The sequence below is a fragment of the Plectropomus leopardus genome, chromosome 2 (assembly GCF_026936395.1).
Source record: "Plectropomus leopardus strain MGB_pleo_1.0 chromosome 2, ASM2693639v1, whole genome shotgun sequence".
Lineage (NCBI taxonomy): Eukaryota > Metazoa > Chordata > Actinopteri > Perciformes > Serranidae > Plectropomus > Plectropomus leopardus.
The window spans coordinates 40,418,262-40,439,640 of record NC_142177.1 but is presented as its reverse complement, the minus strand read 5'-3'; the positions used below and the strand labels follow the sequence as shown (position 1 = coordinate 40,439,640).

At 41.2% G+C, this 21,379-nt stretch overlaps 1 protein-coding gene across 12 annotated transcripts in view; it reads left to right on the top strand.

Moving 5' to 3' along the window:
• Window positions 1-21,379, top strand: part of LOC121948924 (dedicator of cytokinesis protein 3-like) — a 240,599-nt gene that overhangs the window by 175,975 nt on the left and 43,245 nt on the right. For all 12 annotated transcript variants that reach the window (XM_088070831.1, XM_088070844.1, XM_088070839.1 and 9 more), the window contains 8 exons: window positions 6,434-6,515; window positions 8,249-8,309; window positions 9,571-9,718; window positions 14,105-14,193; window positions 15,693-15,818; window positions 17,528-17,652; window positions 19,746-19,908; window positions 20,879-20,985. In XM_088070831.1, coding sequence (XP_087926957.1) covers window positions 6,434-6,515; window positions 8,249-8,309; window positions 9,571-9,718; window positions 14,105-14,193; window positions 15,693-15,818; window positions 17,528-17,652; window positions 19,746-19,908; window positions 20,879-20,985 — 901 coding nt within the window. The remainder of the gene's footprint in view (window positions 1-6,433; window positions 6,516-8,248; window positions 8,310-9,570; window positions 9,719-14,104; window positions 14,194-15,692; window positions 15,819-17,527; window positions 17,653-19,745; window positions 19,909-20,878; window positions 20,986-21,379) is intronic.

Sequence of the window (21,379 nt, the reverse complement as noted above, 5' to 3'; positions counted from 1 at the left end):
CGCTCTTTATACAACGTGATCGCTCTTTACACAACGTGATCGCTCTTTATACAACGTGATCGCTCTTTACACAACGTGATCGCTCTTTACACAACGTGATCGCTCTTTATACAACATGATCGCTCTTTACACAACGTGATCGCTCTTTATACAACGTGATCGCTCTTTACACAACGTGATCGCTCTTTATACAACGTGATCGCTCTTTACAGACCGTGATCGCTCTTTACAGACCGTGATCGCTCTTTACACAACGTGATCGCTCTTTACAGACCGTGATCGCTCTTTACACAATGTGATCGCTCTTTACAGAACGTGATCGCTCTTTATACAACGTGATCGCTCTTTATAGACCGTGATCGCTCTTTACACAACGTGATCGCTCTTTACAGACCGTGATCGCTCTTTACACAACGTGATCGCTCTTTACACAACGTGATCGCTCTTTACAGAACGTGATCGCTCTTTACAGACCGTGATCGCTCTTTACAGACCGTGATCGCTCTTTACAGACCGTGATCGCTCTTTACACAACGTGATCGCTCTTTACAGAACGTGATCGCTCTTTATACAACGTGATCGCTCTTTATACAACGTGATCGCTCTTTACACAACGCGATCGCTCTTTACAGACCGTTACCATTCTTCAGTGTGGATTCTCACATCATCATCGTTGTGGTTGCTCTGTGTGGACGTCCCTTAAAGCCGAACAGTTAAGTTGCGAGCCGCACAGATAAACCACGAGCTGAAACTATCAGTTTTACTGTAAAGCTCTGTGAAACCGAGAGGAGCGAGAACACGTCAACACGCTGTTTTCACGTCTTAAGTAGATTACAGCCAAAGAGTGTACAAGGTGAATATTCTCTCTCTTTCTCCGACACACACTCACACACACACACACACACACACACACACACACCTGACTTAATGTGGAACAAATAGTGGCAAGTGGCCACACAGAGCTGTTCTGAATAATACATGACCCCCCCATCACCACCATAATGATTCCTATTAATTATTCATTAGTGGAGTAATCACAATGCTAACAGTTAAAGAACTGCTAATATCAATAATTAGGTGGATGTAGACTGTGATGGTGTGTGTGTGTGTGTGTGTGTGTGTGTGTGTGTGTGTGTGTGTTTTAGGGGTTATAAGTGCATAACAAAGTGTTCAGTTGAGTGTGGGTCAGTGTGAATATTATAGAAATGTTCAGCAGAAAGAACTGATGCCTTTTGTTCTTCGTATGTGTGTGTGCGTGTATGTGTGTGTGTGTGTGTGTGTGTGCGTGCGTAAACAGAGAGGAGGTCAACAAACACTTCCTCATCTTTTTGTACTTTTTGTTTCTCTCTGTCTCTTCGTTGCAAACCAGCACACACACACACACACACACACACACACACTCACACTCACACACACACACACACACACACACACACACACACACACAGTTCGACCTTGGCAGCCGGTTTTCGTTGTGTAGTCTGACTCAGCATTAGAGTCTAATGACAGGCCCTGCTCCTCTGAGACACTCAGATGGGAAAGGAGAGGAGAGAGGGAACGGGAGAGGGAACAGGAGAGGGAACGGGAGCCTGAGAGGAGATGAGGAGTGGGGGAGACAAAGAAGGGAGGAGATAAAAGAAGAGAGCAGAAAAAGGAGGAGAGGAAACAGAAGGGAGGGTTAAGAGACGGGGGAAACAAAGAAGGGAGGAGAGAAAGCAGGAGAGAGACATTAGAAATAAACACAGATGTGCGTTTGCCCGTCGGCTCATCGGCTGCTGTTTTGAAGCCTCAAGTGCAGCATTTCAGCCGTCGCCATCTTGAATGTTTGGAGACAGAAGTGACCGTGTTTGGATGAGAGGGTGGAGCTGTGGAGGAGCGAGTGACGGATCTGACTGACAGACCGTAGTGACGCCTCACAGACAGACCGTCGCTCAAAGCGCGCCCACCCTCCGATATAACTCTAAGCCTTAATGAAATGTTAACGCGTGAGTTCAGTAAAAATCCACCGCCCGTACAGTTGTTCTGAATGTTGAAATTAACTATAGGAACCAGACCTGTTTTTTTGCACCAGGCTGCAGACATGTTTGTTTCTGCTGTAAAGTTGTCATTTTAACGTGGGGGTCTGTGAGGGTTGACTCTTTTTTGGAACCAGCCTCAAGTGGATCTGCCGTTTTGGCACTTCTGCGCTGGCTTCATTTTTCAGCCCTGGAGGTTTCAGCTTTCATAGATTATATTTGTCCCAGACTTTAGGTTCAGTAGGTGAACTGCTGATGGTTGATGAGCGTTAGTGGTTGGAGCACGTTGGAGGATCCGTGTAGGCTGGTTTCCATTATAGATTTGTACAAAGCGTAAGCAATATTTTTGAATTGTGGATAAAAATACAATGTGGAGATGACTGTGTTTCCACTGAGTGATGTTGTGTGACTTCTCCTCTGGTGATAACATCCCAGTAACCATGGCGATGGATGTTTAAAACATCAGCAGCTTTATTTCTATTGCAGCCACCGCACTAGCCGTCATTATTTCCAATCCAAGGCCACGTAGACGTGTTATGGAGCCATGATGGAAAGGCGAGCCCCTTATACGTGGGAGCGGCCACGTATGAGGGATTTCTGGGAGATGTAGTCCACGATTTCACGGAAGAATTGTGGATTCAAAACTTTCAGATGATCCGCTCACTTTTCTCAGAGTTATGTGATGCAATAACAGCTCTTGTAGCTTCTGCTGCATCATGAGGGAGCCAGTTCCTGCTGACAAGCACACAGACACAGCATCATGTGACCTAGAAAAGACTAAAAAGTATTTCCATTGTAGTCTGGAAATATGGCTTTTTTAAACCGTCTGAAATACCACTTTATGCAAGAATACTTTTTTTTTTTTTTTTTTGCCATAAATGGGAATTTTTTCTAAATTGAGATGTTTCCATCAGGCGTATTTTATATTTGCATATTTCAATTTGTGCAGTTTGAGGGTTAATGTCCACCTTGTGATGTACATTGTCTGGGTTGGCAATGAGGTTGCTGGTTCAAATCCTCACATTTTGGCAGCAGAAGATAAAAATCCATGTTTGCTGATGGAAGGAGGTGGCTGTTTTAATAACATTTGTGTTTGGACAAAGTCCTCTTTATATAAAGCCTGTGGTCATACTGACTGTGTTTGCATGCCTCTGTGTGTGTGTGTGTGTGTGTGTGTGTGTGTGTGTGTGTGTGTGTGTGTGTGTGTGTGTGTGTGTGTGTGTGTGTGTACCTTGTAGGTGCATGTGACTGAGTGCATCCATGCATACATCCATCCTCAGCACATCGGTGTGTGTTTGCATGTGTATGTGTGTATCCATGCATGAATGCTGGAGTCTGTGTGTGTTTGAACACATTTGTATCAAACGGAACATTTTCTGAATTCATCCACGTTGTTTATGTTGCCTCCCTCGAATTGATGTCGACAAAACTGTGTTAATAATTCAGCTCTGGTTTTGTGTGTGTGTGTGTGTGTGTGTGTGTGTGTGTGTGTGTGTGTGTGTGTGTGTGTGTGTTTGTGTGATTCATTCCTGTGTCTGCATGTATGTGTGTGTAGGTGAACATTGAGTGTGTGTGCTGTGATGTATGTGCATGAGTGTGTGTGCCTGCTGCCACCTGAGGGAAGGTTACAAATTACTTTGGCTCGCACGTTTGCATATGTTTGTGTGTGTGTGTGTGTGTGTGTGTGTGTGTGTGTGTGTTTCTTACTTTGAACACAAACACACTCTCTCTATCAGGAGCTACAGTTGAGTGTAAAAACCACACGAACGCTCCTTCTTTGCACCTCCTTCCCCGTCTCTCACCTCCACATCCTGCTGTATGGGGAGAAATTCATATTTATTCTCTTTTGTTATATTTGTTTGTTCGGGCTGCCGTATCTCTCGGGGATTAGAATAAATTGTTTGGTTTAAAGAGTCGGACATAGTGTGTGTCGTGGGGATTTGTCGGCCCTCGCTGCTGTTGTTTGCAGAGAATTGTGCAAACATTAGCAATAACCTGAGAGTTGTTCTTTTTATTGTGTGGGAGCGCTGAATAATAAAGACTTTATGAAGACCTCATTGTTTTTCTGTAATGAGATGCAGTTTTTACTGGAAAACAGTTGTGGAAGTCGATCCTGCAAAGTGACCGATGACACAAAATTGTGACAAATTGTAGTAGTTTGTAAATTATACGCTCATGTTATTAAAGACAGACGTCTGTAGGTTCAGGCAGTGAAATGTATATATTGATTTGAACTCTTTAGAAGAGCATCACAGACTTAATGCAGCAACAGAAATAAGTGAGTCAGTATGCACTGAACATGATGTTCTCTACCTGTTACTGCAGTGATACTCAACTTAAAGCCAGCAGGACAAATCTGGGCCCTGATAGGGTGCCGGGTGGTCCCACAACCATTTCATGATTCACAGTAAAAACAAAGTGATTCACACTGGGAATTGTTTTTGTACTTGTAGTATTCATAAGCCAGAGAGCATAAAACAGCATCAAAATAGAGCTCGTTTATCAAAAAAAGTGTCAGTGGAGGATCCCCCACACCCTCCGACAACGGTCCAAGCTAGGACCCAAATGTCCTGAAGACCTAGAAATGTCCTTAAATCCTAGAAATATTGTTAAGTCCTAGAAATATCCTAAAAGCCTAGAAACATCCAGAAATCCTAAAAATGTCATAAATCCTGGGAAAATCCTGAAATCCTAGAAATGTTCGGAAATCCTAAATACATCCTTAAGTCCTAGAAATGTCCTAAAATCCTAAAATGTCCTAAATCCTAGAAAGGTCCTTAAATCCTTCAAATGTCCTAAAATCCTTGAAATGTCCTAAAATCCTAGAAATGTCCTACATTTCCAGAATCATCTTAAAGTCGCAGAATGTGCTAAAATCCTAGAAATGTTCTGAAATCCCTGTGACATAATAAACTGTATTTCTTAAATCTAGACTTATTAACGGTCAGTGATAATTACCGTTTTAGAGCACCTGTAAAGTGAGGGGACGCGTGCAGATTTAGGGGCCCCGTGCTGTTGTGCTCTGTACGGAGCGCCTGTTGTCCAGTCAGATTACTTGTTTGGCTGGTAACTGTTGCTGCAGAGTCCAGATTAATCTAAAATCTGGAGTAAATGTTAATAATGTGGTATAAGTGATCACAGAAACAGTCTGATGTACAGGTGGAGCATCGACGTGTTTATTTACTGCGTTTTCAGGTGCATCCAGGTGCTGTTTTGTTCACATCAGAGAGTGAAAATCAGCAGATGTCAGTGGATTAGTGAGCGCCGCTCACTCTTCTCAGAATCACTTATGATCGCAGAAATCTCCTGATGTGTCTGCGGCTTAACTGTATTCACGTCAAGCGCGCCATTATTGAATAAAAGCATGTCGGCTTAGTCACATCCCCCCCGGATAAAGACGGGTTAAAGAACGGAGTCGCTGACACCAGCAGACGATATTTTGCTGTTCCCTGAAGCGAAAAAGGCTGAGACACGCTGCTTTAGAGTTTCCTCACTGCCGGCGCTCCGGGGGGAGCAGAGGAGGAAGCATGAGGAGGAATCAGAGAGAATTTTATCTCTTTCAGAAATCCCCCGAGGAGGTTCAGTCGGGGCAGCGGGGTAAATTGCTCGTGGGTAGAGCAGAGTTTCTTCACCTTGGCGTCAGGCTGAGCGGTACACGCACACGAGGTCACAGCAGTTTCTAAAGTCGATGTAATGATAAGAACCGAAAAGGAAATCAAAGCTCCAGGAAGCTCAGGTGGAAAGTTATTTTAATGACAGCCTACGTTAAAAACAAAAAAGCTAATTTCTGTATTTCTCATGTTGCTTCATCAGATTCGCTCTTTGGTATCAGGTTTAACGTTCAGATATAATGTGCAGATTATAGCAAAGAATCATACTTTCAGTAAAAAACAGTGAACGCAATAGCAACTATAACGTAACTGTACAAAACTCATTCAGTACAAATATTACATTTCATAAGATAACCAGATACAGTTACTGCAAGAGTACAACAGAGGATCCAGACTGCGCAGGTTTACCATAAATACCTGTTTTTAAGACAATGATTTAGTCAGTTATTACTTTACTTATTACTGTATATTAATGATTGTTTGACCTTGTGATCTTCGGATGCATAGCTGTTTGTTTTAATCTGTCTTGTAAGGTTTCCTTGAGTGCTTTCAGTGGCACCTAAAAATAATATCCTATTATTATTCTTATTATTCTTATTTTTATTTCCACAAGGCTTATTTAATATTCACTATTTCAATTTGAGCAATTTGAGGGTTAATGGAAACCTGCCCAGTAACAACCTAAACCTGCTCCGCTCTAAACTTCTCAGGTCAAAAGTCATTTCGAGGAATCCGAGTCTCACTCACGAACATTTAACCCTTTTTTCTTAAATTTAAATCAGTCGTTGTTGTTCTTGTGTTTTTCAGTGAGAAGTTTATGGTCAGACTGAACAAGAACGGCGGACCGAAGAATCCAGAGAAAGTGGACAGACTGTGTGCCCTCTTCACGGTAACACACACACACACACACACACACACACACACACACACACACGGCGGACCTGAGCTTTAAATGCAGCTGGTTGTGTAGCTGGTCGGAGAGAATATTTGAAGGACTGGGAGGAGGATGTAAAGTGAGGCAGCATCGCCCCCTGTTGCTCTGCTGGAGAAGCAGCTTCAGTCACATCATGAAGTTCAGCTGAACTCAGAAAACAGACATGACAAATATTTCTTCATCGCTTTGTTAGCAGCAGGATTTCCACAGATCCTGAAAAAGTCAATGAATGAATGAAAACTCAGTGAATTCATTAGACTAAATAATTCAAATGACTTCAATGAATCTTTCAAAAGACTAAAAAAATGCTCAGACATGGAAAGTTTCATCTGATGAATCTTTTTTTTCTTCTGGCATTGCACGGTGAAATCTCTGGATAATTGGCATCATCTATTTTTTCTTAAACAATATACCAAATTCTTCTTCTTAAACTTGATGAGTAGAATCTCACATTCAGTGAACAAACAGGGTTCGTACAAGGTGCTTGAGGTGCTTGAGGTGCTTGAACTGGACACTCAGAAATTTAGGTACTGAAATAATTTGAAAATTATACATTTTTAAACTTGGTCCTTGAAAAAATGTATTTGAAAGGAGAACAAAATTATGAATCACTTTATTAAATGTGTTAGATAAATGTTTTCAACAACAACAAAAAACATTGGGAAAACAATGAGAAACTTAGCACAAAATGGCCCAAACATTTGTGCACAAACACACAAAAAATGACTTGGAAATTAGAAAAAAACAAAGAAAAAAGTTTTTAAAAAACAAAAAATTAAACAAGCAAAGAAGTTACCTTCAAAGAGTGCTGAAATAATGATAATGATAATAACTCTGTAAAAAAAAGTTTAAATATATAACTAAATTTAAAAAATACTTTTAGGACAATTTTCCCTAGCTTTTTAAAAATAATAATTTTCCACATCTGATAATTTCTTGCAGTTTGCAGGACATTTTTTGAGTTGCTCTTTCGATGTTGCCAAAAGAAAGCAAACTAACTGGCTCTGCGTTCGAAGTTTGAAAAGTGATGTCAATCCAGGTTTTAAAGGGTTAAGCTGCAGTAACCCCAGTTATTGTGAGGCTTTTTGGACAAAAGCTCGTCCAGTTTCCTTTATGTCCTCATGTCCTTCCTGCGTCTTTGCTTCGGTGAATAGAAACCTCATTCAAGACAGTATTATTTCGTGAATGCAGTGTGTTCGGTGTAAGACAGCAGGTTTGTGTCGGGCGGATTCACGAAGCGAAGGAGAATCGATCTAAACGGGAAACGATCTAAACGGGAAACGATCTACTCTTTAGAAATAAGCCCTCGTGCTTTCAGGGTGAAGACACCATCATGAGCCACAGCGTTGTCTCTCTACTTCATCTAATAACGACATAAAAGGCTGAAAAACAATAAAAATTTAAAAAGCAGGTTAAAAATGTCGCTGACATCAACAGTTAATTTCTCTGTTTTGGTGCTTGGAGCAAATATGTAAGATGTGCTACAGGGAAGCTTCCACACATGTTTTTCTGTGTTAAAGGTTTGAGTATGAATCCTGATATTTGCTGCAGATCATCTCCACCTTCCTCTCTTCCTCTCCTTCTCTCTGACGTGATGACGTGATTCATTTCATGTCACGCAGCCAGAAATCACGAGTGCTGCGTGCGTCTCACATTGCTGTGCTGTTTGTGTCTCCTGGACTCTGCAGGACCTGAGCAACAAGGACATGAAGAGAGATCTCTACATCATCTCGCAGGTCATCCGAACAGGTCAGACTGAGTTACTAACATACACACGGGGCCACCGGGGCCACCGGGGCCACCGGGGCCACCAGGGTCATGAAATTCCTGGAAAATTAAATTAGAGACCAAATGTTTTGGAAGAGTTTTGAATATGCATAGCTTTGATTATTTTTTGAAATATGTATTTAAGAATCCCCAAATATGTTTCCTGCGCTCACTGTTAGATCTGGAAATGGAGACAGACGGAGCCTTCAGTCCGTCCTCTACGTTCATTTTGTCCGTCATTTGGAGATGTTTTCTAAAAGCTTACGGAAACAAACGAAATGGAGCGGTGCCACCGGAGACTGTGGGGGTTGTGTGGCATATTTCATGCAACAGTCGACCATAGAAATTTGGTTATACAGTGAAAGGAATTCTCCCTCATGGCCTCGCAGATCATCCCGGTAAAACAACGCCGCCACGGTCAAAAAGTACATTATTACAACCTCCGCCGCCGCCTTGTTGTGAATGTTTTGACTCCGCCCTCTACTGCCATCTATTTACTGTATCTGTGCCAACATAAAGAATGTGTATCTAGGTATCAATTTTCATAATTAAAATGACTCTTTAATCATTTAACAGAGATAATAATAATAATAATAATAATAATAATAACAATAATAATACCTGTAGGAATTATATTGTGCTTTTCTAAACACTCAGAGATGCTTTATATGAAATGCAAAAAGAAAACAAATAAAAACTGAAGAATACAAAATGCTGAAAGACGCTTACATGAAACAGAGGAACAAATAAAAAGAACTGAATGTAAATATTAAAATAAATTAAATCCAGAGCTGCTTGGCCATTGAAGCGTCACTAAAATCACATGATACACACAGACCGGCATCGCTTCATTCCCAAAGCTGCGCCGCGCTTTAGCATTTTTCACTTCTTAAATAAAGTGAAAGTAAATCATAAAGTTACAGACATGCGGTAAAACATTACGGAAAAGTTATTGCAAAGTTTTGTAAATTTACTTGTTTAACAGTTTGTTATAAATGCAGCCCCGACATAAAAGAGTTTTTGTTGAGACTTTCAGAGAGAAGTTGAGTCCAAGGTTCATTTTTGAGAACGGCTTCTATGTTAAAGTGTCATTTATACTTTTTAGGAGAGGGAAACAAATCAAATATGACCCATGTTATAGTCGAAATTTCCGCTCTTTAAAACAGCGCCATATTTGTTTGTTTGTTTGTACACTGCTAAACAAATGTGCATCCTCGTTTGTGTTGAATATTTCCTGTCGCAGGTCGTATGCTGTTGAACGACAGTAAGAAGGGTCCTCCGCATGTTCAGTACCGCCGGCCGTACGGCTGTGCGGTCCTCGCCATGAGCGACGTGCTGCAGACCATCTCCGAGCTCAAAGAGGAGAAAGACTTCGTCCTGAAGGTCTACACGTATGTGGCTGCACACACACACACACACACGCACACGCACACATGCACACATGCACACACACGTACACACACACGCACACGTACACACACACACGTACACACACGCACACACGTACACACGCACACACGCACACACACACACACGTACACACACACGTACACACACACACACACACACACACACACACACACGCACACACACACACACACACACACACCCAGACACACACACGTACACAACATGATTTTTGTTTTTTTTCATTAAAGTAATTAGCTGCTGATTCATTTTCCTCCAAAGATGTAAATACGTAAAGCAGAATATATACAGACACAACAAGCTTTTACACTGTTAATATTTCTGTTTTTTTTACTTCACTTAAATGTTCTTATTCACTGGGATTTAAAATCGATGAGGAGCTGTGGGTTCTTCACCTTATCTCACTGGTTCAGACTTTCTTGTGCTAGTTTTCTACACAGGAACTCAAGTTTATAATCAGCTGCTGGAAAACTTTAATTTTTATTCTAATTGGTTTTAAAAACTCTGAAGATCTGCTGATTACAACAGATTTTACACAACGCTAAACCGAGTCATCACACCAAACTCAATCTGCCAGCAGGTACCAACCGCACATTCAACCTTTGCTTTTTTTTCTGAGAGCAAGAACTCACGGAGATGCTTCACAAAATCAGAACGGCATTAATTTTATACACACAGATCTCCAGTTTGTAGCTTCAGAGAGAAGCGCTGAGAGCTCACATGCACAAACTGAAATACTTAAAAGCTAATAAAATTTGTGAAAATGGTTTTCATTATCCTTTTAACCCCACAAACACCCTCACTGAAGAATACACACACACACACACACACACACACACACACACACACACACACAGTGACTTCTTCTTTTGGAAGAAGATTTTATCGTTGTGAGCTGAACATTTTAGAGCAGCGAGGAAAAGTAGTTTGGTGTAAGATTTGTTAAAATCAGTGTGATAAAAAGAATCAGAGAGAGGACGTCCAGAAGATTAGAGAGAAGTGAAGACAGACGGCAACGAGCGCGACTCACAATTCTTTTTATCAGCGCTAATTTCTGAAGCTTTTTTAATCAAAATCTTTGATCTATAGGTGAAAATGATTATTAGTTTTAGTTGCATTTCAGTCATTTTTAATCGGCATAGTTTAGTCGATGAAAACTCAAAATACTGAAGTAGACTTTAAGTCATTACTTTTAGGTAAACTTTTAGGCAAAGTCGAGGAGTTTTTGACAGGTTTAACGGATGATGTCTGAGCACACACTGACTGATCATCGTTTTAAAAGCTCAGAATCTGAAAAACTCTGAGACCACAAATAACTAAACTGGGACACCTGGGATTTCTCCGCAGGTTCACTAGGTGGGTTTCCATTAAAGATTTGTGCAAAACACAACAATAAAACACAGTTGCAAGGTGACTGCATTTTCATCGAGTGATGTTATCCAACTTCTCTTGCATTGTTGTTCAAATTAAAATTGGGAATATAAAATACACTTCATGGAAACGTCAGTATTGAAAAAACTCAAATTTTTTGCAAAAAGAAAGGTGTTTACGCTTCCATGAGGTGGTATTTCAGGCGATTTGAAAAATCCATATTTTTCAACACAGCTCTGGAAACTCTTTTAGTCTTTTCTAGGTCACATGATGCTATGAGGTCACATGATGCTATGAGGTCACATGATGCTGTGTCTGTGTGCTTGTCAGCAGGAACTGGCTCCCTCATGATGCAGCAGGAGCTACAAGAGCTGTTATTGCATCACATAACTCTGAGAAAAGTGAGCGGATCATCTGGAAGTTTTAAATCCACAATTCCTCTGTGAAATTGTGGACTACATCTCCCAGAAATCCCTCACACGTGGCCGCTCCCACGTATAAGGGGCTCGCCTTTCCCTCATGGCTCCATAACACGCCTACGTGTCCTTGGATTGGAAATAATGACGGCTAGTGCGGTGGCTGCAATAGAAATAAAGCTGCTAATGTTTTCACATCCATCGCCATGGTTACTGGGATGTTATCACCAGAGGAGAAGTCATACAACATCACTCAGTGGAAACACAATCATCTCAACACTGTGTTTTATCGACATTTTGAAAATATTGCTTTTTTTTGCTCAAATCTGTGATGGAAACCCGCCTCTAGTCTCCATTATCGAGATCTGTTTCTAACTCCTCAACGTCTTGAGTTTGTCAGAGGAAAAAAGTAACAGACGAACATACTTGTAATAGTTTCCGTTACAGAAACCAGCACCGCTTTACAACACATCCCTCTCACTGACCTTTTTCTCTTTTCTCTCTTCCTTTGGTTTCTTCATTCTTCACCTCATGTAACTCTTCACCCTCTTTTGTTTTCTTTTCTTTTCTCTCTTACATCGTGTTACGAAAAGGAGGAAGAGAATTCCCACGAGCCGCAGACAGCCTCTTCGCTGTGCTGTCGCAGAGTCGTCTCTGCAGTCTTCAAATGCCGTCAGCACATTCTTCTCTCAATATCACACACACACACACACACACACACACACACACACACACACACACACACAGAGCTTATGGCAGACATTAGGGAATCCCCCTCGGCTGAAACTTCTGAAGACTTGCCTGCAGGAGCCTTACAGTGCTCACAGTCACGACATGATGTAACTGTGACTGTGTGTGTGTGTGTGTGTGTGTGTGTGTGTGTGTGTGTGTGTGTGTGTGTGTGTGTGTGTGTGTGTGCCTTAGCCTTAGCTGAACTCCTGAGGATGGTTCGGGATCCTTGGGTGTTTACACATCCTGTCTTCGTACCTCGGGCCTCCTGCTTGTGATGTTGACGTGACTGAAAACTGCTGACATGTTCGTGACGCCGTAACGTCCTCCTTCAGGACGGAGGAGCCGCGGTGTCCTCTTTGTTGTTTCAGTATCAATCCAGTCCTTCTGTGGCCGTGTTGCTCATACGCTGTTTTAGCTGCAAGTGCATCATATAAACTTTGTGCACTTTGTTGCTCTCTCTTTTAAATTAAGCACAAATCAGCCTTTTATTATATTTTATTTTGTTTGTGATACACACACTTGTATCACTCTGCGCTTTTCAAAATCAAGCTTTGAAAAATATTATACATTAATGTTATTATCACATATTACTACACAGCCTGCGATATGTCAGCGACTAGCAGCTACATCGATTTTTTTATACATTATTATTTTTGTGCAGTGTCAAACAGTCACACTCATACTGCCCTGCAGACAAAACACACTTTTAAAAATCATGCTTTAAAATGATATCTTTAGGGAAGCACGATAAATATCGGTCTGATAATGGGACTTATGACGTCATACTGATAATTCCGATAATAAAATTTTTGGCCGATAAATAGAACCGATAATAATAAGCATAAATTGCTTTGATTTGTCCCGTGTTGCCATGGTTTCACTCCGCCAGTCCTACACACACTGCTTTATACTGCGTGTCAAACTGCTGCTGCTCGATCAGTCCACAACATGTCATCAGTCAGCAGCAGGGTTTAACCCATTGTTTCGTTCTCTTTTTTTAACTCTTTCCCTGCCATTGACGAGATTTTCCGTCAATCGGTGTTTTCTCTGTAGTGTAGGGTACACTGTTACGGATGTTATACAAAAAAACAACATTTCCACGTCCAAAAACAAACGAACAAGACGATCAAAGGTCCCACTGTGACGGAGGAGAGGACTACTAACATGCCGACTTTATGGCTATTTATTTATTTAAATTGAATACATACTAAGTTAATTTTTTTAATTGTTAGTATCCCAGTCTGGGATATGTCAGTGATCAGCAGCTACATTGACTGTGACAGGTCACCTAGTGGAAATAGCATGTATTTCCTCCATATGCCAAATATGGTCAAAATGACCTCATCAGGTGGAAAATAGTCAAAATGATAAATTCAGAGTCAAAAGCCCAGAATGACACCCAGAAATAATACAAGTCCTGTTTTTCTGCTCTGATGGCTGTGGGATCAAAAATGTCAGTTTGAATGGGTTTCAATGGAGCATTTTTTGACCTGAACAGTCTGAATGTAACTATTTAGTTTCCACAGTGTATTTTAGACTTATTGTAGGAGCTGAGCTGCAAATTCACTGATTACACTCAAATACACAGTCTTGGCAAAATGTATATCATATGCACGAACACAGTAAAAATAAAAAAAAAGAATGAAAAGCAGATAAAATGCAGCAAACAGTCCCTAAAGGTTAAAGAAAAAGCAGTCATTTTATTTTCAAAGCCTCTCTCTGACTTGTTTTTTTTTTTTTTTTAATTTTTCTTCTCTAAATGTTTTTAAAACACGACTCACACAAAATGTTTTTGGTCAAAAAGAGCTGAGATTTGTTGTTGCTCTGCAGGTGTAACAATGAGAACGAATGGTACCAGATCCACGAGAACATCATCCGCAAGTCCAGCACCAAATACACCGCTCCCAGCACCAACTACGGTAGGACAGACTGTCTGTCCGTGTGTGTGTGTGTGTGTGTGTGTGTGTGTGTGTGATTTTATCAGCCTCTAACCTCAGCCTGTGTGTGCAGATCTTTGACTGTGTGTGTTTGCTTGCTGTAGTTTCGTCTCTGTTTGCTCTCAGTCTCTTCTATATTCAGCTTCTGTGAAAGTCACCTCGTTACCTTTGGTGAGAGCGCTCGGCACGCAGGTTTGTTGATTTTAGCAACAAGAGGTCCTGCAGAAATGGTGACTGCTGTCTCTGCAGCTGCTGTCTCTGCATTAGAAAGTGAGAAGACACTCAATCAACAGTTTTACAAACACTAACACAGACACAAGAGCGCAGAAGTCATAAAGTCACAAAACAAACACGCTCCCTGCAGCGACTCGTCCAGTTTGGACAGCAGCTCGCGCTCTGACTGACACGTGCATGTCAGCGCTTGACATCAGCTGGAAAATCATTTTAATTGGTGTCACTTCAGGGAACAGTCAGCCTCGTGTGTTTTCATGCACTTTGTGAATGTGGGTATTCTCACCTTCAGCTGCGAGCTTGTTTCACAGCAGAAAACTGCCGCTCTGACAGGACGGCGAAAATATCTTGTTGAGAAAACAGATGATTGTATTCAACATACACAAAACAAAATCTTTGCCAAAAGAAATGTGTCCACCAGTAGAGATTCAGCATCTCGTGCTTCTCACGAATCCAGCTGCTCTGCAACATATCATAATTTGGGCAGACAGGGAGGAGAAAAGTGAATTTTCAAATATAGAAACCTGCATCACCTGAAACTATTGTTCTGTAGCCGGATTTTGATTTTAAATATAAAAGTAAATGTAGAGATTTCTTATTAAATTTCCTAGTTTTTTGATCTTTTTTAAATGATCCTCTCTTTTTTTTCAGCCAGTTTTCAGTTCATTCAAACCAAATTACTGATTGCATTTTGTTTTTGAAAGAAATCAAATCAATTTTCTCACTTTTCAGAGGTTTAAATGCTTCTAAAATCTTCTGATGCAGCACAAGAAAACAGATGTCAATCCCAGTTTCAAAGGGTTAACGTTAATTAATGGAGAAACAGAACGCTCTGCGGCTTCAATCAGCAGCTCTACGTTCTCGTCTAGAGCGTCAGATTAGATTCAGGAACGCAGAGTCGGAGGGCTGGAGCAGATAGAGCTGCATCACGCAGACTCTGTTTTGCTCCATGGCTGTCGTCGTGGAGACGAGAGGCAGTTGGGATCCAAGGAGGTGTCAATCGAAACGTGATCTGCTACGCCTACACAGTCTGGAGAAATGCCGTTTTCCTCAAAACGAGCTGTTTTCAACTCGCTTTCTCTACTTTGATTTGACACGTGCGTTCTGACTATTTGAAGCCGCGTTTCCAGACGCTTTAAAGAAAAGCTGCTCTCGGTAGTGACGACAGTGACCACGAACAGACGTGTTCGGTTCAGGACAAATGTGATCACTGAATAAAGTGTGAGTGAACTTCTCTCTCCGTCCTGCAGGGCTCATCATCTCTCTGCAGCTGCTGCGGGGCGACATGGAGCAGGTCCGCAGGGAGAACCCGCTCATCTTCAGCAGGGGGGTGGCTATGACGCGCAAACTGGGCTTCCCTGACGTCATCATGCCAGGTGAGTCCAGCACATCTAACAAACAGACGTCCATTGTTCCAAAATTCACCATTTCCACTTCTGGGACTGCAAAGAACTCACACTGATAACGCATACTTTGGTAACCGGAGACGGGAACTCAATGGTCGATGCGTTTCCTTCATGCTGTAAATCGAACCTTCATTTTCACTGGAGATCGCAGCAAATCTGCATGTTCATATTCTAAAAGTTAAAGCAGTTTATTCCTGCTTTAACCCCGTGAGACCTGGGCTGCAATAAGCAGCTCAAGAAGAAATGACTTAGCAAAAACATAAACAAACAAACAAAAGATGTGAAAGTAAAAAAAAAAAGGAAAAATAAAAAAATAAAACCAGACAATGCCTGAAAATGCCTAACTTATAATAATTCTGTAAAAATAAGTGGTTAAATATCAGATTACGATCATTAGAAACAAAATTCTCTGGACATTTTCCCCCAGTTATTTCTATAAATAATTTTTAAATCTACTAATTTCTTGCAATTTGCATGACGTTTCTTTAACCAGTCTGCTCAGTACTTGTGAAAGGCGTTCAGGTTTCAAAGGGTTAAAACAACTGTGCTTTCCAGTAGCTGCTCAGTAAATCATAAGCTGCTTTACAGATACAGGAAAGGTCCAAATGCAGAGATGTCAGCGTGCTTTAGTTTGTCAGCGGTTAAATACGACTACTGTTGAATGCACACTTTAAGACCTACAAAAACATAAATATACAGATTTAGTCAAAATTATTATTCTTGTTAAATTAATAGAATTTATCACAAATGATTTTGGCTGATCTGCAAGTATCAGAGAGGATTATAAATAAATAGTACAGTCACATCAATAGATGTGGGGGATCTCAAACAAATGCCTTCCTTAAATGCATTTAATAAAATAACATTTAATAATAAAATAACACTGCATGCAGCCTCCACGTGGCCTCCAGCTCAACTGCAACTCACCACAAACGTGTCACGTATTTTTGCTCCTCTCGCATGAAAGGACTGTGTGACCGCTGTATGAAGCTTACAGATCATATTTAAGTGTTTGACGTGAGACGGTTTCTTAAACAGACATTATTTTCTTTATAAGTGATGATGATTAATAATTCCAGCAGGAAAAATCGTTTTCATAACCCTCAAAATGCCCTCTAAAACAGACAGAAAGAAACAGGAAGGCTGCTTTTTTATGTTACCCACACACACACCTCTCTCACATACATTGGCAGTGCACGTCATACACGCACACACACACACACACACACACACACACACACATATATACACATATATATACCTCCCTCAGGCAGTGATGGAGCGAGCGTTTAACTCCCATCTTGATGCATTAAGGGTGACATCTCCTCTATAAGGACAAGCTGAGATGATAAATGAATTCAGGCGCGTTAACACAGGTCATTAGTCTCGTGTGTGTCAGAGGTACTCAGCTTTAAACGTGTGTGAGACACTTTGTGTGTCTCTGTCTGCGTCTGTGGACACTTTACACCGTTATATATGGAGGTATACATTAGTACTCAACTGTATACCTGAAATATCAGCTCTCTGTCGGGTCTAAGACAGTCAAACTTGACTGGCCTGACTTTGAATTGCCCTGTCGTATGAAATCTGCTGTACAAATAGAACTGCCTTGCCTTCATAGAGTATATTTATTCCTGTTTTTTGTACGTCTGTGTTTGTGTGTCTCCTCCTGCTCGAAGGGGACATCCGTAACGACCTGTACCTGACGCTGGAGCGAGGGGACTTTGAGAGAGGAGGGAAGAGCGTTCAGAAGAACATCGAAGTCACCGTCTATGTGCTCTACGCTGACGGAGAGATCCTCAAGGTAGGCGAGCCGTGCTGCTGTGACACCCCCAAACCCGCCCAGTACACTCTGAGATGCTCCTGTCTCACAGTTAATGTTTTCTTTTGCTCAATTCTGGAAAAGGCTCAAAGCCCAAAGAGACGATGAGACCTTACATGCAGGAAAATCATCAGTGAAGCTACTGTTTCCTGTCACTTTCTGATAATGCAAATTCCCATTTTGTTAGCGGCAACAATACCTACACAGGTCTTAATAAATACATCTTACAGTCAGTATTCAGAGTTCCCAGCTCACCGTGTAATGTAACGTGCACTGAATAATAATAACAACAGCAGAAAGCAACGTCTGAAGAAACTGTGACGGCTGAAAAGCTGAAGCTGAACAGCACTGACGGCTTAAATGTACAAGAATGTGAAGCAGTGGGAATAACTGGGAAAGTGATAATGGATTAAATTTGGATTTATGTCACTGCAAAGTTGAAAGATACCAATCATTCAAAGAAAAGATGCATTTTGTTTTCTAAAACTGAAGCTGCATTGCTGGCTTAAGAAGAACAAACAGGTGGAGTCTGATGGTGTTTTTCAAGATTAAAGATTTTTGCATCCTCTGATGTTTTTGTCAGTTTGAACAAACGTAAGAAGCATTTTCAAAGTCACTTAACTGTTTCTTTTTCAGCTCAAGTTCAGCTACAGAGATTTTTATGTAGTATGTCTTTAATCATTGTACTTAAAAAAATAACAGTAAATGAATCTGTTGACAAAAAGAGTAGTTTTAGAACTGTGCTGGATGGGGTGAAAAACTCATTACCTTATTTATTTATTTGTACAGGGTCAAGTACAGTTTATAACTTAAACCTGATGCTACACACGGCAGCATTTACAGCCTCAGCTAATCTGTGACGCCTGTCCCTGTATGGGCCTGTAAAAATAACTACATAAAAACTGTACAAACATGATCTGACACAATTTAAAACACCAAATATAATACAAAAGAATAAACATCATGAACACAAATCACCAGATCACTCATGAATACATGACTGAGTCCTCTTCAAAAACTGTTTCAGTTTAAAACCTTTATGTTTATTGGTGCAGACTTTTAAATGGCACCAATTTTAAAAAAAAGTGAGAGAGAGAGACAGATGCACAACAACAGTGATACCGTTAACAAATGTAATAATAATAGAGATATCATTAATAGTAGTTATAGCCGTGGATATTTTAGAATCATCTGAACAGTAGCAATAATAGCAGTAATGACGACAGAAGTGTGAGTAATAATAACAACAGCCGTGGGCGTCAACCACGATTCAAAAAACAAAAAAAACCTTCCTGTACTCCCAAAACGCTCCCAGCTGTGCTCTCTTTTAGTCGCTGCTAACATTTGCTCCCTCTGAACAGAGCGAGTCTGCACAGAGCGAGTCAGCACAGAGCGAGTCAGCACAGAGCGTGTCTGCACAGAGCGTGTCTGCACAGAGCGAGTCAGCACAGAGCGAGTCAGCACAGAGCGTGTCTGCACAGAGCGTGTCTGCACAGAGCGAGTCTGCACAGAGCGAGTCTGCACAGAGCGTGTCTGCACAGAGCGTGTCTGCACAGAGCGAGTCTGCACAGAGCGAGTCTGCACAGAGCGTGTCTGCACAGAGCGAGTCAGCACAGAGCGAGTCTGCACAGAGCGTGTCTGCACAGAGCGTGTCTGCACAGAGCGAGTCTGCACAGAGCGAGTCAGCACAGAGCGAGTCAGCACAGAGCGAGTCAGCACAGAGCGTGTCTGCACAGAGCGTGTCTGCACAGAGCGTGTCTGCACAGAGCGAGTCAGCACAGAGCGAGTCAGCACAGAGCGTGTCTGCACAGAGCGAGTCTGCACAGAGCGTGTCTGCACAGAGCGTGTCTGCACAGAGCGTGTCTGCACAGAGCGTGCGCGGCTGTCAGAGGCGTGAATGTGCGTGGGCGAGCTGAGAAACGTTGTCGGGTGCCGTCAGGTTCACGTGCATGTTATTTATCTGTTGATGTAGTTTATTTGTTTGGGAAAATGCAAATGAACGTGGTGCAGCTTCAGCCTGTTCCAAACCAGCTGGTACTTGATGTCTGACGTGGTCACGCCCCCTCCGCCTGCAGGACTGCATCAGTCTGGGTTCAGGGGAGCCCAACATGCCGGAGCATCGCTCCTTCGTGCTCTACCACAACAACAGCCCCCGATGGAGCGAGGTCATCAAACTGCCCATCCCCATCGACCGCTTCAGAGGCTCCCACCTGCGCTTCGAGTTCAGACACTGCTCCAGTGAGTAACTTCCTGTCCCTGGTGGCGTCCATGGTGATGGGAGAGTTAAAAATAACCTCCTACACATGGATTCAATAAGCAGAGGAGCCCATGCATTAATTACGACGGTGAAAAGACGATTAATGATGTGAAATAGATGCAACTTTGCACTTCTTTCTTCTTCACTTCCTCTGACTTGAGTGTGAAAAATATTTACGGGATTAGGAATTTTCTTTCAGAGTTAACCCTCTGAAACCTGAGCAAACTGGTCTGATTTCTTTTGAAAGCTTTGCTAAAAAGACAACAAAAAGAGATGTCCCGCAACTTGCAAGAAATTAAATTAAATTACCTGAAAATTAGTTTACAAGATGAGAGAGACAGACAGAGAAAATTTGTAGAAAATAATTTAAAAAATACAGAAAATTGTCTAGAAAATTATGTTTATAAATGCTGTTATTAAAACTGCTAAATATTTTGTCTATATATTTATTATTTAGTTTTTGGTTTGTTTTTTACTTTTTGGGTTTTTTTCCATTTTTTTGTTTTCCTTTTTTGTCCTAAATCTAAATTTATTTTCTTGTACTTTGAAATTTGTAACTTTATCAGATGTTTTTGAAAGAAATCAGGCTGATTTGCTCAGGTTTCAAATGGTTAAACATCTGAGGCTGATGTATGTAGAGACATATAAGTGTTGAGGATTTCGGTTGTAAATGTGTTTATTTTAAGGTGCCCTCTCTGGTATTTTTATGGGTTTAGAGACATGTCCCCTTTAATGTTTAACATTAATGATGATAATAATTTTTTTGTACACAAACGTGGCTTCACCTGTTGGTTTAGTTTTAGCAAACCGAAGAAATCTACGAAAAAGAGTCAAACATTTAAAACAGATCCAGGAGAGACTTTAGCGTCACTCTAAACTTCCTGTATTTTTCGGTCTCTGTCTCTTTTTCTGTAACTGTATGTCTTCGTCTTTTTTCCGCTCGCTCCGCAGCAAAAGACAAAGGAGAGAAGAAGCTGTTTGGTTTTGCCTTCACTCCTCTGATGAGGGAGGACGGGACCACGCTCTCAGACGAGAGCCACGAACTCTACGTTTACAAGGTGAGACGGCGTCTCACTGCCACTGATCTCAGACCTTCAGCAGCCGTCATGTCCCCGCAGAGGGAGGCTCGGCCTGGTTTTTACAGCCAACAGCCGTTTTTAAAAGGATGTTTCTCCTGATTTTATTTTGTGGTATTTGTGTTATCATATCTAATGACTATAAAAGAAATCATCTTCCTGTACAACAGGAAGTTTACACAAAGTTACATCTATCCATATCCATATCTACATCTATCCATATCTATATCTACATCTATTCATATCTAAATCTACATCTATTCATATCTATATCTACATCTATTCATATCTATATCTACATCTATTCATATCTAAATCTACATCTATTCATATCTATATCTACATCTATTCATATCTAAATCTACATCTATTCATA